General features: G+C 41.6%; 1 protein-coding gene across 1 annotated transcript in view; it reads right to left on the reverse strand.

Moving 5' to 3' along the window:
• LOC124035256 (zinc finger matrin-type protein 4-like) overlaps positions 1–21,096 on the reverse strand; it is a 210,957-nt gene that overhangs the window by 63,332 nt on the left and 126,529 nt on the right. The window contains exon 4 of the mRNA XM_046348701.1: positions 12,627–12,783. Within this exon, the coding sequence (XP_046204657.1) occupies positions 12,627–12,783 (157 nt within the window). The remainder of the gene's footprint in view (positions 1–12,626; positions 12,784–21,096) is intronic.

Raw genomic sequence — 21,096 nt, forward strand, 5'->3', positions numbered from 1 at the left:
AGGGCTCGATCCTAGGCCCCACGCTCTTCTCAATTTACATCATCAACATAGCTCAGGCAGTAGGAAGCTCTCTCATCCATTGATATGAAAATTATGCAGTATTATACTCAGCTGGCCCAAATCAAATCAAATCAAATTGTATTTGTCACATACACATGGTTAGCAGATGTTAATGCGAGTGTAGCGAAATGCTTGTGCTTCTAGTTCCGACAATGCAGTGATAACCAACAAGTAATCTAACTAACAATTCCAAAACTACTGTCTTATACACAGTGTAAGGGGATAAGGAATATGTACATAAGGATATATGAATGAGTGATGGTACAGAGCAGCATACAGTAGATGGTATCGAGTACAGTATATACATATGAGATGAGTGTGTAGACAAAGTAAACAAAGTGGCATAGTTAAAGTGGCTAGTGATACATGTATTACATAAGGATGCAGTCGATGATGTAGAGTACAGTATATACATATGCATATGAGATGAATAATGTAGGGTAAGTAACATTATATAAGGTAGCATTATATAAGGCCCATCTTCAGATTTTGTGTTAAATGCTCTAAAACAAAGCTTTCTTAGTTTCCAACAAGCTTTCTCTACCCTTAACCTTGTTCTGAAAACCTCCAAAACAAAGGTCATGTGGTTTGGTAAGAAGAATGCCCCTATTCCCACAGGTGTTATTACTACCTCTGAGGGTTTAGAGCTTGAGGTAGTACCTCATACAAGTACTTGGGAGTATGGCTAGATGGTGCACTGTCTTTCTCTCAGCACACATCAAAGCTAAAGTTAAATCTAGACTTGGTTTCATCTATCATAATCAAGGATGAACCAGACTTGTGGAGGTCTCCAATTTTTTTCTGAGTTCTTGGCTGATTTATTTTCATTTCCCATGATGTCAAGCAAAGAGGCACTGAGTTTGAAGGTAGGCCTTGAAATGCATACACAGGTACACTTCCAATTGACTCAAATTATGTCAATTAGCCTATCAGAAGCTTCTAAAGTCATGACATCCCTTTCTGGAAATTTCTAAACTGTTTAAAGGCACAGTCAACTTAGTGTATGTAAACTTTTGACCCACTGGAATTGTGATAGTGAATTATAAGTGAAATAATCTGTCTGAAAACAATTTTTGGAAACATTACCTGTGTCATGCACACCTGAAACCATTTTCTCGCGCACCTGAGCCTCACTTGGACTCCATCACCTCATTCATTATCTTCCCGATATCTGTCAGTCCCCTTGGTCCCCTTGGTTCTTTCCTCAGGTGTTATTGACTCTGTGTTATTGTCAGTGCGTTGTTTGTTTCGTGTTCATTTTTTAAAATTTTATTAAAACACTCACTCCCTGAACTTGCTCTTAGCGAACTCGTTACAGAATAATACCTCACCTAAGGGAAGCATCAGGGAGTTGTTTTTTTGTGCCAGAGTAATGACGTTGCATCCGGGAACTGCTACAGGCTCTCATGCCTCAACCAGATCGCCAGGCTCCACTGCCTCAGCCGGCTCGTTGGGCTTCTATACCTTAGCCGGTTCGCCAAGCTCCCCTGCCTCAACCGATGTGTAAGGTTCCCCTGCCTCAGCTGGCGTGACCGGTCTGCTCCTGATCCACGAGTTCCTGATGCTCCTGTTTGTCCCCTTTGATGGCTTACTGCTGTTGGAGCCGCGTGTAGGGGAGGGGGTTACACACTCACTCTCCGGCCTCTAGGTCATCAGGCTGCTGATTATCCCGCACACCTGTCACCATCGTCTTATGCACCTCATGACACTCACCTGGACTCCATTATCTTCCCAATATCTGTCACTCGCCTTGTTTTTTTCCTCAGGTGTTACTGACTTGTTTTTCATGTCGGTGCGTTGTTTGTGTTTCGTGTTCATTGTTTATTTTATTTATTAAAACACTCACTCCCTGAACTCTCTTCCTGACTCCCAGCACATATGGAGTCTGTCCCTACTCGAGTGCAGTTGGGATATAACTGCAGAGTCAGAGCATTTGTTCCAAGACCAATGTAGTGTGATTATTGTAAAACTTTTGGACATGTTTCAAGTGCTTGCAGAAGGGAGAGGCCGTTGTGGAAAAATCATATGTGTTTTAAAAGTGATTAAAATGTGACATGTTGCAATTGTGGTGGAAACCATGAAGTTTGAAAGAGAATGAGGTGTCCAAAGTCAGGGCTGTCCAGAGCATTTCATATGCAGCAGCTGTTAAAGGTTGAGGGTTCGAATGGTGCTCCTGATGAGCCCATGGTGGTGCATAGGCTTTCACTGAAGGCTGCAGGGGTTGCCGTACAACAGCAGGACCCGGATATGTTAAAGGTTAAGAAGGGACCACCCATACGTAGAATGTATGCACACATGACTGTAAGTCGCTTTGGATAAAAGCGTCTGCTAAATGGCATATATTATTATTATTATATTAAGGTGGACTGTGGAGCTTATAGCTATGATGATTAATGGCACTGCCAATGTGGAGAGGAAGTACAGGAAAATAATAGCATTGCGGATGCGACAGAACAGTTCTTGGGACTGAAAGACTTCTCTATGGAGGATTTGCATAGAGTATTATCACAAGCCATATCACCTCTCAGGACATAGAGCCTGAGAAGAGAGAGATGGAGATTTGAAGGAAGGAAGAAGTGGGAGTTTTGGGGTTTTGGTTTTGTTCATGTGGTTTTTGGTTTTATTTGGGGTAGATTAAGTTACTTTTCACCTTGTTTTTTTCAACCCTGTCCAGTTGGTGGCGGTACAATAACCTTTTTGGGTTGTAGTATAACCCACAGAAGAAGAAGTCATTGTCCTGTTGAAAAACAAACGATAGTTCCACTAAGTGCAAACCAGATGGGATGGCGTATCGCTGCAGAATGCTGTGGTAGCCATGCTGGTTAAGTGTGGCTACCACAGTGTCACTTTTTTGGTTACTGCATGATTCCATATGTGTAAGCTCATAGTTTTGACTATTATTCTACAATTTAGAAAATACAAAAAATAAAGAAACTCTGGAATGAGTAGGTGTCTGAACATTTGACTGGTACTGTATATTAAGAAGCAAAGTTAAAACAGCATTGTTGCCACCAACATTGTTGCATGTGCTGCATTTACCATGCAGACTGAACGCAATCGTCTCATGGTCAAGGAGCAACACATGCGCTCCTTGAGTGACAGGGGGAGGGGCTAGGTCTGTGCAGAAAGCAGCATGGAGAGAGAGAGCACTTAAGTAACTAAGTAAACTATAAAAATTGGCGTTACACACGGCGTATCACATTTAACAAACCAAACATTCAAATACCGTTATACAAGGTTATGCAATACATTTCTCATCAAGTAATATAGGACAAGTTGTTTTAGCCTACAACTCTATATGTAGGCTAAACATGTTGCAATGTGCATTTGGTGATGATATATGACAGAGAAGACAGAAACGCAGAGACATTTTGAGAGGTGTCCCAAATGGAACCCTATTTCCAATACTGTCCACTACTTTTTTTATTGAATGTAATTGAACCTTTATTTAACTAGGCAAGTCAGTTAAGAACAAATTGTTATTTACAATGATAGCCTACATCGGTCAAACCCGGACAACGCTGGGCCAATTGTGCACCACCAGAGCCAATGAGCCCTGGTTGAAAGTAGTGCACTAAATGGGTTGCCATTTGGGATGCATCCTATGACTAGGGTCTTTCTGGTCTTCTTTCTATGACTGAGGCTGAAGTTCAGGGGGGGGGTCTGTCTGTCTGTCTGTCTGTCTGTGGCTCTAGCTGGGTTTGTTGGGTGACAGTGCAATTGATTTCTCTGTCTGGCCTTCCTCAGTTGGGAGCAGAGCACCCTTTGTTCTGAACCATTGGCCACAGATGGCATGGTTAATGACTGAATCTGTCAGTGACCGACAGGGAGGCATGAGGGGAAATAGCATAACAATTTTATCTAAGCACTATTTTACAGTATCAGCATACGTTATACCAAATAAATGGAAAGGTTATGTAAGGTAACCAAGATCTTTCCCCAAATGAGACACAGCTCACTCTATGGGAAATAACACTAGCATTCCTATGATTCCCCACTATCCCTATGACAACATCTAGGAAATACAATGACTAAACATTCCAACAGAAATAAATCAGAAACTAGGAACCTCCTTGCCAATATGACCCAGTAGCATGAAGCACTGTACTTCAGATTCCCTGCTGTCTGTAAATACCAAATCAAAGCACAACCTCAGGTTGAAGCTAGAATCCTTTTGAATTATAAATGAATGATATACAATCATTGATTCTTGAAGAAAATAACTTAGAAATGCCTCATGAGCTTAGTTCAACTATCGTACCCCAAGAGGCCAGGGTTCTGGTCTAGAAGCACAGTTTCGACTGCTCCTACACAGTTTTGTTTTGATAGTGCAGCTTAACTGACGCCTGGCCTAGAAAGACGGCCACATAGAGAAGTCAGTTTGAAAAATCCATAATAACACACTTTAGTCATCACCTTTGTGTACAAAACATCCATGGGATAATTCAAATAATTGTTGCTGAGGCCGATTTGTTTTTCCATCACTCACAACCGAAGATATTGGTTGCAATGTGTGTCCATATAAACCGATTGCAACCTGGTTATAGATTTCCATAAATCGGCGAATGAGAATGTGAGTCGATTACCTTGAAAACAACTGTTGGACATCTTGGACTCAGCCTCCAGTTCTTATTATACCTCAGTGGTCGTACCCCATCAGAACCCAAACTATAAGCTGGTTTTACTCAAATGTTTGTAAGCAATGTTAATGTAAACAAACACTGTATAGCCTCAAAATAGAGTTAAAAGTATAATTTTGATATCATGGATGGTCAGTCCTTGCATCCATAGTTCTGTCTATGAATTTGAGAGTGGTTATATTTCTTCTACAACCCGTACTCTCCAGCCTCTAGGTCTTTCCCAACATATTATTTATGTCACTGTTAAAAGTCATAATCCTCATAATAAATAGGTGCAAAGGACTTATCTTCAAGGGAATGCCTTCATGTATAAATATAAATGCAACATGCAACAATTTCAAGGATTTTACTGAGTAACAGTTCATATAAGGAAATCAATCAATTTATTAAGGCCTTAACCTATAGATTTCACATGACTGGGAACACAGATATGCATTTGTTGGTCATAGATACCTTAAAAAAAAGGTAGGAGTGTGGATCCGAAAACCAGTATCTGTTGTGACCACCATTTGCCTCATGCAGCGCGACACATCCCCTTTGCATAGAGTTGATCAGACTTTCGATTGTGACTTGTTTAATGTTGTCTCACTCCTCTTCAATGACAGTGCGAAGTTGCTGGATATCGGTGGTAACTGGAATGCCCTGTTGTAACCCAACATGCTCAATGGGTGTCATGTCTGTTGAGTATGCAGGCCAAGGAAGAACTGGGACATTTTCAGCTTCCTGGAATTGTGTGCAGATCCTTGCAACATGGCGCTGTGGAATATCATGCTGAAACATGAGGTGATAACGGCGGAGGAATGGCACAACAAATAAACAATGGGACTCAGGATCTCGTCACGGTACCTCGAATTGTGTTCATTGCCTGTAGCTTATGTCTGCCCATACCATAACCACACTGCCACAATGGGGCACTCTGTTCACAACATTGACATCAGCCAACCACTCTCCCAAATGAAAAATAAATGCTATCTGCCATCTGCCTGGTACAGTTGAAACTTAGAACCGAGATTAGTCCATAAAGAGCACACTTGAGGCATCGCTACAGACACCCTGATTCGATTCCAGGCTGTATCACAACTGGCTGTGATTGGGAGTCCCATAGGGCAGCGCACAATTGGCCCAGCATCGTCTGGGTTTGGCCGTTGTAGGCAGTCACTGTAAATAATAATGTGTTCTTAACTGACTTGCCTTGTTAAATAAAGGTTAAATAATAATAATAATACACAGTTGTAGTCGGAAGTTTACATACACTTAGGTTGGAGTCATTAAAACTCCACAAATTTCTTGTTAACAAACTATAGTTTTGGCAAATCGGTTAGGACATCTACATTGTGCATGACACAAGTAATTTATCCAACAAATGTTTACAGACAGATTATTTAACTTTTTAGGGATGAAAATTACAGGCCTCTCTCATATTTTTAAGTGGGAGAACTTGCACAATTGGTGGCTGACTAAATACTTTTTTGCCCCACTGTATAGTTTCATTTTCCCATTTTGGGTACTTAGGAGATCGGCCACATTAAATCTTTTGCTCACTCTGTGGTCTCTCTCTCTCTCTGCATGAAAAGGGGGAGAGTGTCTCCGCCAAGAATTTACGACCTGAGATAACAGAACCTGGGTTTAGGAGAGAGGTGAGAGAGGGGGAAGCCACAATCTACACCCAGAAAGGGCCACTTCATGACACAGGTCAAGACCCTGGTGAGGACGATGAGCACGCAGATGAGCTTCCCTGAGATGGTTTCTTACAGTTTTGGCAGAAATTATTCAGTTGTGCAAAGCCACAATTTCAACAGCTGTCCGGCTGGCTGGTCTCAGACCATCCCGCAGGTGAAGAGGCTGCATGTGCAGGTCCTGGACTGGCGTGGTTACACTTGGTCTGCAGTTGAGACCAGTTGGATGTACAGTATTTCCAAATTCTCTAAAACAACATTGGAGGCGGCTTATGGTTGACAAATTAACATTAAATTATCTATTACTCATAACAATTAATTAAATAGTAATCTGGGGCACCACGTGAAAAGTTTATTTAACGTGTTACCGTTTCCCGAATTAACTCAAGATTATCAGAATATCTCAACATACTATTCATCATCCATCAATCATTTGCTCCTATTTCAGTCGCATTCTGAATGTCGTAATATCCTATAATCTGCACAAACCCCAGCAAATTGTCTTAATTATTTATTTACTAGAGTGAAATGAAATAATCACACAGAAATACATAAACACACACACAGATTATACATTGATTATTACATAATGCAATGAAAAGTCCTTAGTGGACTAACCCGATGTGACGGCTGGTTACACAATGAAAGGGGTGGGGAAAGAAAGACAAAGGAATTCAACTATCGTACATACAGTTGAATAATACGCTTATTGTAAATGTGGACATTTAGCACCCTAACAACCGCTCATTCGGATTTAGAAATGCAAAGTACATATTTACTCTTGTATGTCCTTGTCGTTTCTCTCTCTGTTGAAATCGCCCGATCAGTCTATGACGAATTGTTCGACAGAAAGTCGTCCACCAGAAGTCACCATGTCCTTTGTAGTTGTAGTCGGTTTCCTTTTTCTGAAAGTGTTTGTTAGAATGAATACATCAGACATACCAATGGTCGTTTGATAGAGAAATGTTATTCTTTTCTCGTCTTTGGCTTATTTTCCTAGGCTACATTACATGCAGAGCTAGAGGAGGTGCATGTCTAGTCCTCTTCTTTGTTGCGTTTCAGAGGGTCTTACCTTATTCTGGTCTAGTAGAGTCTAACCATTTTACACGTGCAGCCACAGCTCCACGCTTTCTGGTCTCGTAGTTTTATACCATTTACAGGTCTAATGTACATTTGTTTGGAGTCCTGTTATAAGCACTCCACCGTCTACAATGGAAAAAGGGGTGTTCCATCCTTATGGCATAATGTCTGTGGACAAGTGGGCGTGGTTACTGACTGGGTAAAATATTACATGAAAACAATCTAATTTAGGCTAAATTCACATTTCATCTTCTCACAAAGAGTTTTATATTTAATCATATGAGTTTAAAACATTTAGATATAACTGTAACATACACTGCTCCAAAAAATAAAGGGAACACTAAAATATTCTTATTAAATACTTTTTTCTTTACATAGTTGAATACGCTGACAATAAAATCACACAAAAATGATCAATGGAAATCAAATTTATCAACCCACGGAGGTCTGGATTTGGAGTCATACTCAAAATTAAAGTGGAAAACCACACTACAGGCTGATCCAACTTTGATGTAATGTCCTTAAAACAAGTCAAAATGAGGCTCAGTAGTGTGTGTGGCCTCCACGTGCCTGTATGACCTCCCTGTGGCGGATGGTCTCCTGAGGGATCTCCTCCCAGACCTGGACTAAAGCATCCGCCAACTCCTGGACAGTCTGTGGTGCAACGTGGCGTTGGTGGATGGAGCGAGACATGATGTCCCAGATGTGCTCAATTGGATTCAGGTCTGGGGAACGGGAGGGCCAGTCCATAGCATCAATGCCTTCCTCTTGCAGGAACTGCTGACACACTCCAGCCACATGAGGTCTTGCATTAGGAGGAACCCAGGGCCAACCGCACCAGCATATGGTCTCACAAGGGGTCTGAGGATCTCATCTCGGTACCTAATGGCAGTCAGGGTACCTCTGGCGAGCACATGGAGGGCTGTGCGGCCCCCCAAAGATATGCCACCCCACACCATGACTGACCCACCGCCAAACCTTCCGCCGTGGTCCTTCTGTAGCTAAGTTGGTAGAGCATGGCGCTTGTAACGCCAGGGTAGTGGGTTCGATCCCCGGGACCACCCATACGTAGAATGTATGCACACATGACTGTAAGTCGCTTTGGATAAAAGCGTCTGCTAAATGGCATATATTATTATTATTATTATTAAACCGGTCATGCTGGGGGATGTTGCAGGCAGCAGAACGTTCTCCACGGCGTCTCCAGACTCTGTCACGTCTGTCACATGTGCTCAGTGTGAACCTGCTTTCATCTGTGAAGAGCACAGGGCGCCAGTGGCGAATTTGCCAATCTTGGTGTTCTCTGGCAAATGCCAAACGTCCTGCACGGTGTTGGGCTGTAAGCACAACCCCGACGTCGGGCCCTCATACCACCCTCATGGAGTCTGTTTCTGACCGTTTGAGCAGACACATGCACATTTGTGACCTGCTGGAGGTCATTTTGCAGGGCTCTGGCAGTGCTCCTCCTTGCACAAAGGTGGTGTCTTGCTAATTGCCTATAATTTCCACCTGTTGTCCATTCCATTTGCACAACAGCATGTGAAATGTATTGTCAATCAGTGTTGCTTCCTAAGTAGACAGTTTGATTTCACAGAAGTGTGATTGACTTGGAGTTACATTGTGTTGTTTAAGTGTTCCCTTTATTTTTTTGAGCAGTGTATATATTCTGAAAGCTCTTAAGGGCGGGGAGGTCTGGCTATTTGTTTACATATGAAATCAAAGTTTTTTCGTCACGTGTGCCAAATACAACAGGTGTACAGTGAAATGCTTACCTACAGGCTCTAACCAATAGTGCAAAAAAGGTATTAGGTGAACAATATGTTCAATAGGTAAGTAAACAACAGTAAAAAGACAGTGAAAAACAGTAGCGAGGCTACAAAGAGACACCGGTTAGTCAGGTTGATTGTAGTGGTATGTACATGTAGATATGGTTAAAGTGACTATGCATATGATGAACAGAGAGTAGCAGTAGCGTAAAGAGGGGATGGGGGGGCACACAATGCAAATAGTCCGGGTAGCCATTTGATTACCTGTTCATGAGTCTTATGGCTTGGGGGTAAAAACTGTTGAGAAGCCTTTTTGTCCTAGACTTGGCACTCCGGTACAGCTTTCCATGCGGTAGTAGAGAGAACAGTCTATGACGGGGGGTGGCTGGGGTCTGACTATTTTTTGGGCCAAGCAATTGCCATACCAAGCAGTGATGAAGCTGTATAACCTTTTGAGGATCTCAGGACCCATGCCAAATATTTTTAGTTTCCTGGGGGGAAATAGGCTTTGTCGTGGAGTGTTTAGACCATTCTAGTTTGTTGGTGATGTGGACACCAAGGAACTTGAAGCTCTCAACCTGCTCCTACACCCCGTTGATAAGAATGGGGGCGTACTCGGTCCTCCTTTTTCTGTAGTCCACAATCATCTTAGCCAAATACATTTAAACTCAGTTTTTCACAATTATTGACATTTAATCCTAGTGAAACTCCCCCTGTCTTAGGTCAGTTAGGATCCCCACTTTATTTTAAGAATGTTAAATGTCAGAATAATAATGATTTATTTCAGCTTTTATTTCTATCATCAAAGTCCCAGTGGGTCAGAAGTTTACATACACTCAATTAATATTTGGTAGCATTGCTTTTAAATTATTGAACTTGGATCAAACGTTTCTGTTAGCCTTCCACAAGCTTCCCACAATAAATTGGGTGGATTTTGGCCCATTGCTCCTGACAGAGCTGGTGTAACTGAGCCAGGTTTGTAGGCCTCCTTGCTCGCACATGCTTTTTCAGTTCTGCCCACAATATTCTATAGGATTGAGGTCAGGGCTTTGTGATGGCCACTCCAATATCTTGACTTTGTTGTCCGTAAGACCATTTTGCCACATCTTTGGAAGTATGCTTGGGGTCATTGTCCATTTGAAAGTCCCATTTGTGACCAAGCTTTAACTTTGTGACTGATATCTTGAGATGTTGCTTCAATATATCCACATAATTGCCCCCCCTCATGATGCCATCTATTTGAAGTGCATCAGTCCCTCCTGCAGCAAAGCATCCCCACAACATGAGGCTGCCACCGCCGTGCTTCACAGTTGTGATGGTGTTCTTCGGCTTGCAAGCCTCCCCCTTTTCCCCCCAATCATAACAATGGTCATTATGGCCAAAGAGTTCTATTTTTGTTTCATCAGTCCAGAGGACATTTCTCCAAAAAGTACGATCTTTGTCCCCATGTGCTGTTGCAAACCGTAGTCTGGCTTTTTTATGGTGGTTTTGGAGCAGTGGCTTCTTCCTTGCTGAGCGGCCTTTCAGGTTATGTCGATATAGGACTCGTGCTACCGTGGATATAGATACTCCAGCATCTTCACAAGGTCCTTTGCTGTTGTTCTGGGATTGATGTGCACTTTTCGCACCAAGTATGTTCATCTCTAGGAGACAGAATGCATCTCCTTCCTAAGCGGTATGACGGCTGCGTGGTCCCATACTATTGTTTGTACAGATAAACATGGTACCTTCATGCATTTGGAAATTGTTCCCAAGGATGAACCAGACTTATAGAGTACTACAAAAAAAATTCTGGGGTCTTGGCTGATTTCTTTAGATTTCCCCAAGCAAAGAGGCACTGAGTTTGAAGGTAGGCCTTGAAATATATCCACAGGTACACCTCCAATTGACTCAAATTATATCAATATCAATTAGCCCATTAGAAGCTTTTAAAGCCATGACACCAATTTTCCAAGCTGTTTAAAGCACAGTCAACTTAGTGTATGTAAATGTCTGACCCACTGGAATTGTGATACAGTGAAATAATCTGTCTGTAAACAATTGTTGGAAAAACGACTTGTCATGCACAAAGTAGATGTCCTAACCGACTTGCCAAAACTATAGTTTGTTAACAAGAAATTTGTGGTGTGGTTGAAAAACGAGTTTTAATGACTCCAACCTAAGTGTATGTAAACTTCCGACTTCAACTGTAGAACTGACAGAGATACTGTACATTCAGAGACTGAGGCCAGGACTACTATAATGAGTATTGAGGCAGTGTCTGGCCTTGGTTTCAGCTAGGGTAAGCATCCCTCTGCCTTTTTTATGTGAGACACAAACCGACCAAATGTATTGTTTTGGCACTGTATTTCTATGCCTCTCCACTAGCTAATTGCACAATTGTGAACTATTGCAGAGTCAAACAATAGGCACAGAGGGCTTTCCACCAAGGTAAAGTAAACATTTTGTTCAAGAATATCTGAAATAACAGATGAGTCAAATAAAATCAGCATGTGAAAAGACTTACAATCTGATGCAAATTCTCCAGAGATAGAACCCCCAAATAAACAAACACAGCTGGTGATTTATTCACCTCCTGCATCCCCTCTGCATATCCAGGTCTCAGACATTGCATTAGGGAATGATCTGATTGAATAAAAGTTGTTATTTTTTCTAATTCTAATTTACCCCATGGCCAGCTTTACCCCATGGCCATTATTCTTTCAACTGCCAATTTGTAAGCAGCAGCTGGTGTTTAAAGTATCGTCCAGACTTTCTTCAACCCTGAGGTACTGCGGCAGACGATTACATCTAAACAAACCACCCACAGACAATAAGACGATACATTGAGTTTCTCCACCAGTCCATACACACAAGGGGGCGGCAGGTAGCCTAGTGGTTAGAGTGTTGGGTCAGTAACCGAATGGTTTCTGGATCAAATCCCCGAGCTGACAAGGTAAAATCTGCCGTTCAGCCCCTGAACAAGGCATTTAACCCACTGTTTCCCGGTAGGCCGTCATTGAAAATAAGAATTTGTTCTTAACTGACTTGCCTAGTTAAATAAAGATTAAAACATATATGTCTTTAAGCTACAGCTGTGCTAGCTAGTAGCCCAAAGTTTACCTGTGGCTTTCTGCTTGTCTAGTTGTCCTAGCTAGAACCTCTGTGTGTGAGGACAAGCACACCGATCTTAACACAGAGTTGTGTTAGACATCTCTGTCACATCTGTCACCGCAAGTCTCCTCGGATTGTCTGATGTCATCAGACTGCAGGCTTGTCGAGGTGACAAAAGGACAAGTTCCATTTCAACAAGGAAACAACATGCAGATGTCTCTACAGGAGAGTGAGTTAAAGAGACAGACAGAGAGAGATAGAAAGAGAGCGAAAATAGAGAGAGAGACAGAGCGACAGAGAGAGAAGCCTACCTTTGGCTGTGATGGCAGGCTGCTCCCCCAGCAGCAGCTTTAGTCTCTTGGCGTGGATTTTGCCTTGGTAATGTGACTGTGCCACCACTGCTGAGGTGAAGGACATGTTACACAGCGTGCAGCACTTGTTCTTGTCCACATCTCCCTCCTCACTTCCCTGCAAAACACACACACATACACACAGGTTCAGTCAACAAGGCTATCAGCAAAAATTGAGTAACCGAGAAAAAAATATCACTGTTTAAGATTTTATTTTTTCACTGGAAGCTTTTGATAAATGAACTGTGTGGTCAAATGCGGGTAATTTTTCAGGGGGGATCCCTCAAAGGTAATATTGTTCTAGATGTGACCCACAACCCCATATGATTCCATCACTGTGTGTGGTGTAGTGTACTCTGCGTGGGGATGAACTATAACCCTGCACCAGCAAATACTCCCCAAACCCTGTATGTTAGAGCCACATGGTGCTTAGGGGGAAGCTGTACATTTAGCAGCACATCAGTAAGCTCCACACGCCACATTTCCTAGGGGCAAGAGCAATCAACACTCCTTGTGGGCTTAATCATTTGGTTCTTGGTGGGATGCAAATGGAGGCATTTCAGAAGTTGTATGGAGTATAAGAAAGTGGGGAGTGATGGGATGGAGGACCTCTCCCTGAAACGGCATCTGTGCTGCCTCCCTGCCTGATGCAGAAACACATTATCCTGACAGAGAGAGAGTGAGCGAACGAGCACCTGGCTGCCAGACTGTGGGAGATGGATGCAGCCATTTCTACCAGGAAGCTATCCCACCAGGCGGCATAGAGACAGGCTGATAGTCCAGAAGAAAAACGATCAAAACTTCAGACCCAAATCATTCTGATTTAAATTCACTTTCTTGTGTTGTGAAGGTGCTATTACATTTTAAAGGTCTAACGCAGCAGTTTTTATCTTAATATCAAATCAGTTCTGGGTAACAATTAAGTACCTAGCTTCTTAGCAAAGAGCAATTTCTCAAGCAAGAATTCAGCTAGGACTGTCTGGTTGTGGTCTGAGTGAGGAGGGGAAAACTGAAAACTAGCTGTTATTGGCAGAGACGTTTGGAACACTCTTTCAACTTGGTCAATTAAGTAATTGACCACCTGGTGATGTCACCAGGTAGCCCAAAAATCCCACAACAACAGGATGAAATTCCAGGCAGATTATTATTCCAACCTCACTGTGTGGAAATGGAGTCTACCAAACATTAGGAACACCTTCCTATTGAGTTGCACCTCCTCCCTCCCCCTGATGGTAGCCCATGTTGACTCCAATGCTTCTCACAGTTTTGCAAAGTTGGCTAGTTGTCCTTTTGGTGGTGGACCATTCTTGATACACGCTGAAAACTGTTGAGCGTGGAAAAACCCAGTAGCGTTGCAGTTCTTTATACAAACCAGAACTTACAGTACTCCACTGTTCAAATGCACTTAAATGTTTTGTCGTACCCATTCACCCTCTGAATGGGACACAAACACAATCCATGTCTCAACTGTCTCGAGGCTTAAAAATCCTTCTTTAACTGGTCTCCTCCCCTTCAGCTACACTCATTGAAGTGGATTTAACAAGTGACATCAATAAGGGGATCATAGCTTTCACCTAGTCAGTCTATGTCATGGAAAGAGGTGTTCATAGTGTTTGGTATACTCAGTGTATATAAAACACAGGAAAACACGTTTGACTGCATAGGGCCTTTAACAGTCACAAACATATTTAACTTGTTTTGCTTACTGGAGCCAGACAGTTTACATTTTAGACACAAAAGCATTCCTCATATGCATTTCCCTCGTATAGTACAGAATGTATGCATAATACGCAGCACTGCACTGAAAGGAATCTTAAAGAGCCATATGATGGATGCGCCCATCTCCTTCTGTGACTAAAACCCAAAGCTTGTTTTCAGGTATTCCCCATGGTTCCATGTCCCTGCGAAGTGGAGAACATGGCAGTAGTGGGTAGTGATCTGGCTACAGCACAGCACACTGACACAAAGCTGTGATTTAAGGCACAGTCACACGTTACATGACACCAACACAAAACACTCCTCTATACATAGCCTTGACATGCAATTCCCCGTACTACTGAGCCGAACAGAACAGATCGGATCCTTGATGGTGCACTGCAGTGTGATGTAGGCCTAGGGTCTGCAGGCTTGCGAGAGACAGCATGTGGATGTGTTCCAAATGTGACTCTTTTCAGGAAACTAGGCATATGTTGCACGCCACTACTTCACATGAGAAGCATTTGAACATAAACATTTATTTTTAGGTGCAGAAATGCCTTCTGGAACATGTGAACTTTCATTCCATCCATAAAAATTTATAAAATTGTTCAATTACAATCCTAGTTGGTTTACCCATGGAAAAAGTCAGGAACCTTCCCACTAGCCATGATTGGTCTAGATAATGTATAGGCTGGACATGCCGGGAGATGAGTTTGGATTGGTCTGCCATGTAGCATGTCAACAACATGAGCTGTTCAGTTTGAAAGATATAACGTTAACCATCGAGAACTACAAACGTTTTGCTACTTTTCTCTTCAACATTGATGCCCTGAATTTAGCAGGCACTATCGACAGATCAGTAGGAAAAAGTGATGGGTTACTTACCTGCAATGCTCAGTGTGAACCGGAGTGACTTGACACAAAGCTGGCCAAACAAGATGTAGCTACAAACAAAATGGAGTTAACTTCTTACCGTCCCACCTGGCCATCATCCGGTGAAATTGCAGAGTGCGAAATTCAAACTACAGAATTATAAATATTTAACTTTCTTAAAATCACAAGTGTAATACATCAAAATAAAGCTTAACTTCTTGTTAATCCAGGCCACTGTGTCAGATTTCAAAAAGGCTTTACCGCGAAAGCACATCATGTGATTATCTGAGGACAGCGCCACACATACAAAAGCATGAAAAACATGTTTCAACCAGGTAGGTGCGCCACGAAAGTCAGAAATAGCGATATAATAAATGCCTTACCTTTGATGATCTTCTTCTGTTGGCACTCCAAAAGGTCCCAGATACATCACAAATGGTCCTTTTATTCGACAATGTCCTTCTTTATATCCATAAAAACTCAGTTTAGCTGGTGCGCTTCAGTCAATAATCCAACCAGTTTCCCTCCATCTGCCATGAAGCATTCATCCATGTATACAGGTAAGAGTGTAGCTACATTTTCCAGATATGTTTAAATTTAGTCAGAAAGTAATTTTTATTGCAAATTAAAGCATACTGTTAGTTAGCTAGCAAACATTAGCTTGTAGACATCTGTGTAGTAATATTATTCGAATCAGAAATACATTTGCATTGCTAGTTATAGCCTAAAGTTAGTTAACATTGAACCTAGTTTGTTAGCTTTAGCTAACTGCAGATTCATACTACAGCTATGACAATGTTTGTATTTGTAGTATGATGAGTTTGGGTTATGCCAGTAATTGTTTAGTACCTAGTTAGCTACATGTCTAAATAAAACACTCCGGACAGATTATTAGATGACCCATCAAATTAGCAGGTGTGTCTGAGGGTGATTATGGGCATCAATTGTATTTCATGAACATGTGTACATATCTAGACAATAGTGACCCATCCACTTAGCTAGATGTGGGTGAGGGGTGGTTATAGCATTTCCTTCACATGACCCATCAATTTAGAAAAGTGTGTTGGGTAAGCGTCATCTAATAACAATAAAATATTTATCAAATCATTTTATCTGGACACTCTGTTTTTGATATTGGTACTATGCAAGCTCTATCACTCTCCTATTTAAACCTTCTGTATCCTGTGCATGTGACAAATAAACATAGATTTGATTTGATATAGCGTGTGTTTACCACATGGCCGCACATTTGAATCCTTAAAGACATGGGTGGGATTTAGGCTTAAGAGGGTGTGAACTATGCTAAATGGGTGTAGACAAAGAAGGGCTCTCCAGTGGGTGTACCAAAACATTCAAGGCCGTTTTCTCAAAAGTGGGTTTCCAAGTCTATCAACATTCTAAGCAGAATTACTTTCCCATTGTTCCTCAACTGCAGTGTACGATATACAAGTTTCTACCTCTGAGTCTCTACTTTTATGCAATGTAAAAGACATAATTTCAAATTGTGCTACATAAGACCTAATCGAGACGATCAGTCACAAATGGTAACCTATTAGAGATAGCACCGACAGAGATGGTCGCCTTGCTTCAAGTCCTTAGAAAACAAATTACTGCATAGTTTCCAATGTATTATTTCTTACAACCACTAGGCAGGGTAGCCTAGTGGTTAGAGTGTTGGACTAGTAACCGAAAGGTTGCAAGTTCGAATCCCCGAGCTGACAAGGTACAAATCTGTCGTTCTGCCCCTGAACAGGCAGTTAACCCACTGTTCCTAAGCCGTCATTGAAAATAAGAATTTGTTCTTAACTGACTTGCCTAGTAAAATAAAGGTAAAATGTTTAAAAAAAAATACAAAAAAAAACATTGTTAGCTCAGAAAATCTTAAGTGTTATTACATACAGCCGGGAAGAACTATTGGGTATAAGAGTGATGTCAATTTACCAACATTACAACCAGGAATACGGCTTTCCCGAAGCGGATCCTTTGTTCGAACCTCCACCCTGGACATAGGATCTAATCCCAGAGGGCGACCCAAAACAACGTTGTCGCCGCAGGAGAGGCAGACGGAGCGGCCTCCTGGTCAGACTTAGAAGTCGAGCACACCATCCACCGCTTCCGAGCATATTAGTCGCCAATATCCAGTCCCTAGACAACAAGGTGGATGAAATTAGGGCACGAGTTGCCTTCCAGAGAGACATTTGTGCATTCGCAAAAAACTGAAAGCACAAACCACCGCATTCAACCATTGAAAGAGGTCAGGGAATATGGCCGAATACAAACAGTTATTCCCTCCACAAGTCAATCAAACAAGCAAAATGTTGGTATAGGGGCAAAATGGAGTCGCAATTCAACGGCCCAGACACGAGACGTGCGTGGCAGAGTCTACAGGCAATTACGGACTGAAAAAAACAAACAGCCACGTCATAAAGAATACCTACGTAAGAATGCAGTTCATTGACTACAGCTCAGCATTCAACACCGTAGTACACTCCAAGCTCATCATTAAGCTTAAGGCCCTGGGTCTCAATCCCGCCCTGTGCAATTGGGTCCTGGACTTTCTGACGGGCCGCCCCCAGGTGGTGAAGGTAGGAAACAACATCTCTACTTTGCTGATCCTCAACACTGCGGCCCCACAAGGGTGCATTCTCAGCCCCCTCATCTACTCCCTGTTCGCCCATGACTGCGTGACCATGCACGCCTCCTACTCAATCATCAAGTTTGCAGACGACACAACAGTAGTGGGTCTGAATACCAACAACGACGAGTCAGCCCACAAACTGAAATGGTCCACCAACACAGACAGCGTAGTGAAGAAGGCACAACAGCACCTCTTCAACCTCAGGAGGCTGAATAAATGTGGCTTGTCAGGTAAAACCCTCACAAACTTTTACAGATGCACAATCGAGAGCATCCTGTCAGGCTGTATCGCCGCCTGGTACGGCAACTCCACCGCCCTCAACCGCAAGGCTCTCCAGAGGGTAGTGCAGTCTGCACAACGCATCACCAGGGGCAAACTACCTGCCATCCAGGACACCTACAGCACCCGATGTCACAGGAAGGTAAACAGCTTATATCTTAAGGCCATCAGACTGTTAAGCAGCCATCACTTACATAGAGAGGCTGCTGCCAACATACAGACCCAAATTACTGGCCACTTTAACAAATGGATTTAATAACGGTATCACTTGTCACTTTAAATCATTTCACTTTAGTAATGTTTACATATCGTACATTACACATCTCATATGTATATACTAGAGGTCAACCGATTATGATTTTTCAACACCGATACTGATTATTGGAGGACCAAACAAAGCAGATACCGATTAAATCGGCCAATTTTTAAAAATATATTTTTTATTTGTAATAATGGCAATTACAACAATACTGAATGAACACTTATTTTAACTTAATATAATACATCAATAAATAATGAAACGTTCAATTTGGTTTAAATAATGAAAAAACAAACTTTTGGAGAAGAAAGTAAAAGTGCAATATGTGCCATGTAAGAAAGCTAACGTTTAAGTAAGTTCCTTGCTCAGAACATGAGAACATATGAAAGCTGGTGGTTCCTTTTAACATGAGTCTTCAATATTCCCAGGTAAGACGTTTTAGGTTGTAGTTATTATAGGAATTATAGGACTATTTCTCTCTATACCATTTGTATTTCATTAACCTTTGACTATTGGATGTTCTTATAGGCACTTTAGTATTGCCAGTGTAACAGTATAGCTTTCGTATCTCTCCTCGCTTGAACCAGGAACACAACGACAACAGCCACCCTCAAAGCAGCGTTACCCATGCAGAGCAAGGGGAACAACCATTCCAAGTCTCAGAGTGACGTTTGAAACGCTATTAGCGCACACCCCGCTAACTAGCTAGTCATTTCACATCGGTTACACCAGCCTGATCTCGGGAGTTGATAGGCTTGAAGTCATAAATAGCTGCTGGAAAACAAACAAACGTGCTTTTGAATGAATGCTTACGAGCCTGCTGCTGCCTACCACTGTTCAGACTGCTCTATCAAATCATAGACATAGTTATAACATGATAACACACAAATACGAGCCTTAGGCCATTAATATGGTCGAATCCGGAAACTATCATCTCGAAAACAAGACATTTATTATTTCAGTGAAGTACGGAACCGTTCTGTATTTTATCTAACAGATGGCATCCATAAGTCTAAATATTCCTGTTAAATTGCACAACCTTCAATGTTATGTCATAATTACGTAAAATTCTGGCAAATTATACACTGACACTGCATGCAATGAACGCAAGAGAAGTGACACAATTTCACCTGGTTAATATTGCCTGCTAACCTGGATTTCTTTTAGCTAATATGCAGGTTTAAAAATCTATACTTCTGTGTATTGATTTTGATGGTTAAGTAAACATTGGAGCAACAATACACACCGCATCGATTATATGCAACACTAGATAAACTAGTAATATCATCAACCATGTGTAGTTAACTAGTGATTATTATTGATTGATTGTTTTTTATAAGATAAGTTTAAGTCCAAATCGGGTGTCCAAAAATACCGATTTCCAATTGTTATGAAAACTTGAAATCGGCCCTAATTAATCGGCCATTCCGATTAATCGGTTGACCTCTAGTATATACTGTATTTCATTGCATCTATTCCATCTTGCCTTTGCTGCATGGCCACATCTCATCCATATATTCTTATTCCATCCCTTTACATTTGTGCATATAAGGTAGTTGTTGTGAATTTAATGGATTACTTGTTAGATACTACTGCACTGTTGGAACTAGAAGAACAAGCATTTCACTACACTCACATTAACATTTGCTAACCACCCCTCACATTTTTGTAAATATTTGAGTATATATTTTCATGTGACAACACTGAAGAAATTACACTTTGCTACAATGTAAAGTAGTGAGGGTACAGCTTGTATAACAGTGTAAATTCGCTGTCCCCTCAAAATAACTCAACACACAGCCATTAATGTCTAAACCGCTGGCAACAAAAGTAAGCTGTACACTCACTACTTTACATTGTAGCAAAGTGTCATTTCATCAGTGTTGTCACGTGAAAATATATACTCAAATATTCACAAAAATGTGAGGGGTGTACTCACTTTTGTGATATACTGTATTTGACAAATAACATTTGATTTGATTATTTATGACCAGAGACAGACTCGGTGTTAGTCCAGAGCTGTCAATCTGGGCCAATTTCCTTCCTGTCTGGATAGTGAGGGAGAGGAACAATGGCAGACTACTACCACTCCCACAGAGTGATTGCTGAGAGGAGAGCAGCTTGAGTGGAGAAAGCGAGAGGCCTGCCTGCCTGGATACTGCTATGTTAGTCACTCAACGACACACACACTAGGGATGCACGGGTTGACTCATAACCCACAGTCCCTGTGGTTATATCCATGGGGCGGACAGGTTTAGGGTAATAAAATATTGTGTGGACGAAATATTGGGTGGCGGTCGGGTTCAAAAGAGAAAAACAATACATTTTAAAAAATCCATAAATGTATAATTCTTGTGAAATGTACATCTACAGAGCCTTCAGAAAGTATTCACATCCCAGTACTTTTTCCACATTATGTTGTGCTGCAGACTGAATTTCAAATGGATTCAATTCAGATTTAGTGTCACTGATCTACACACAATATCCCATAATGTCAGTGGAATTTTGTTTGTAGAACAATGTTTACATTAATAAAAAAAATGAAAAGCTGAAATGTCTTGTGTCAATAAGTATTCAACCCGTTTGTTATGTTAGGCACATTTTTACTCCTGAACTTATTTAAGCTTAATAAATAACATAAGTTGCATGGACTCATTCCGCGTTAAATAATAGCGTTTAGTATG

Source organism: Oncorhynchus gorbuscha, linkage group LG05, assembly GCF_021184085.1.
Source record: "Oncorhynchus gorbuscha isolate QuinsamMale2020 ecotype Even-year linkage group LG05, OgorEven_v1.0, whole genome shotgun sequence".
Classification (NCBI taxonomy): Eukaryota; Metazoa; Chordata; class Actinopteri; order Salmoniformes; family Salmonidae; genus Oncorhynchus; species Oncorhynchus gorbuscha.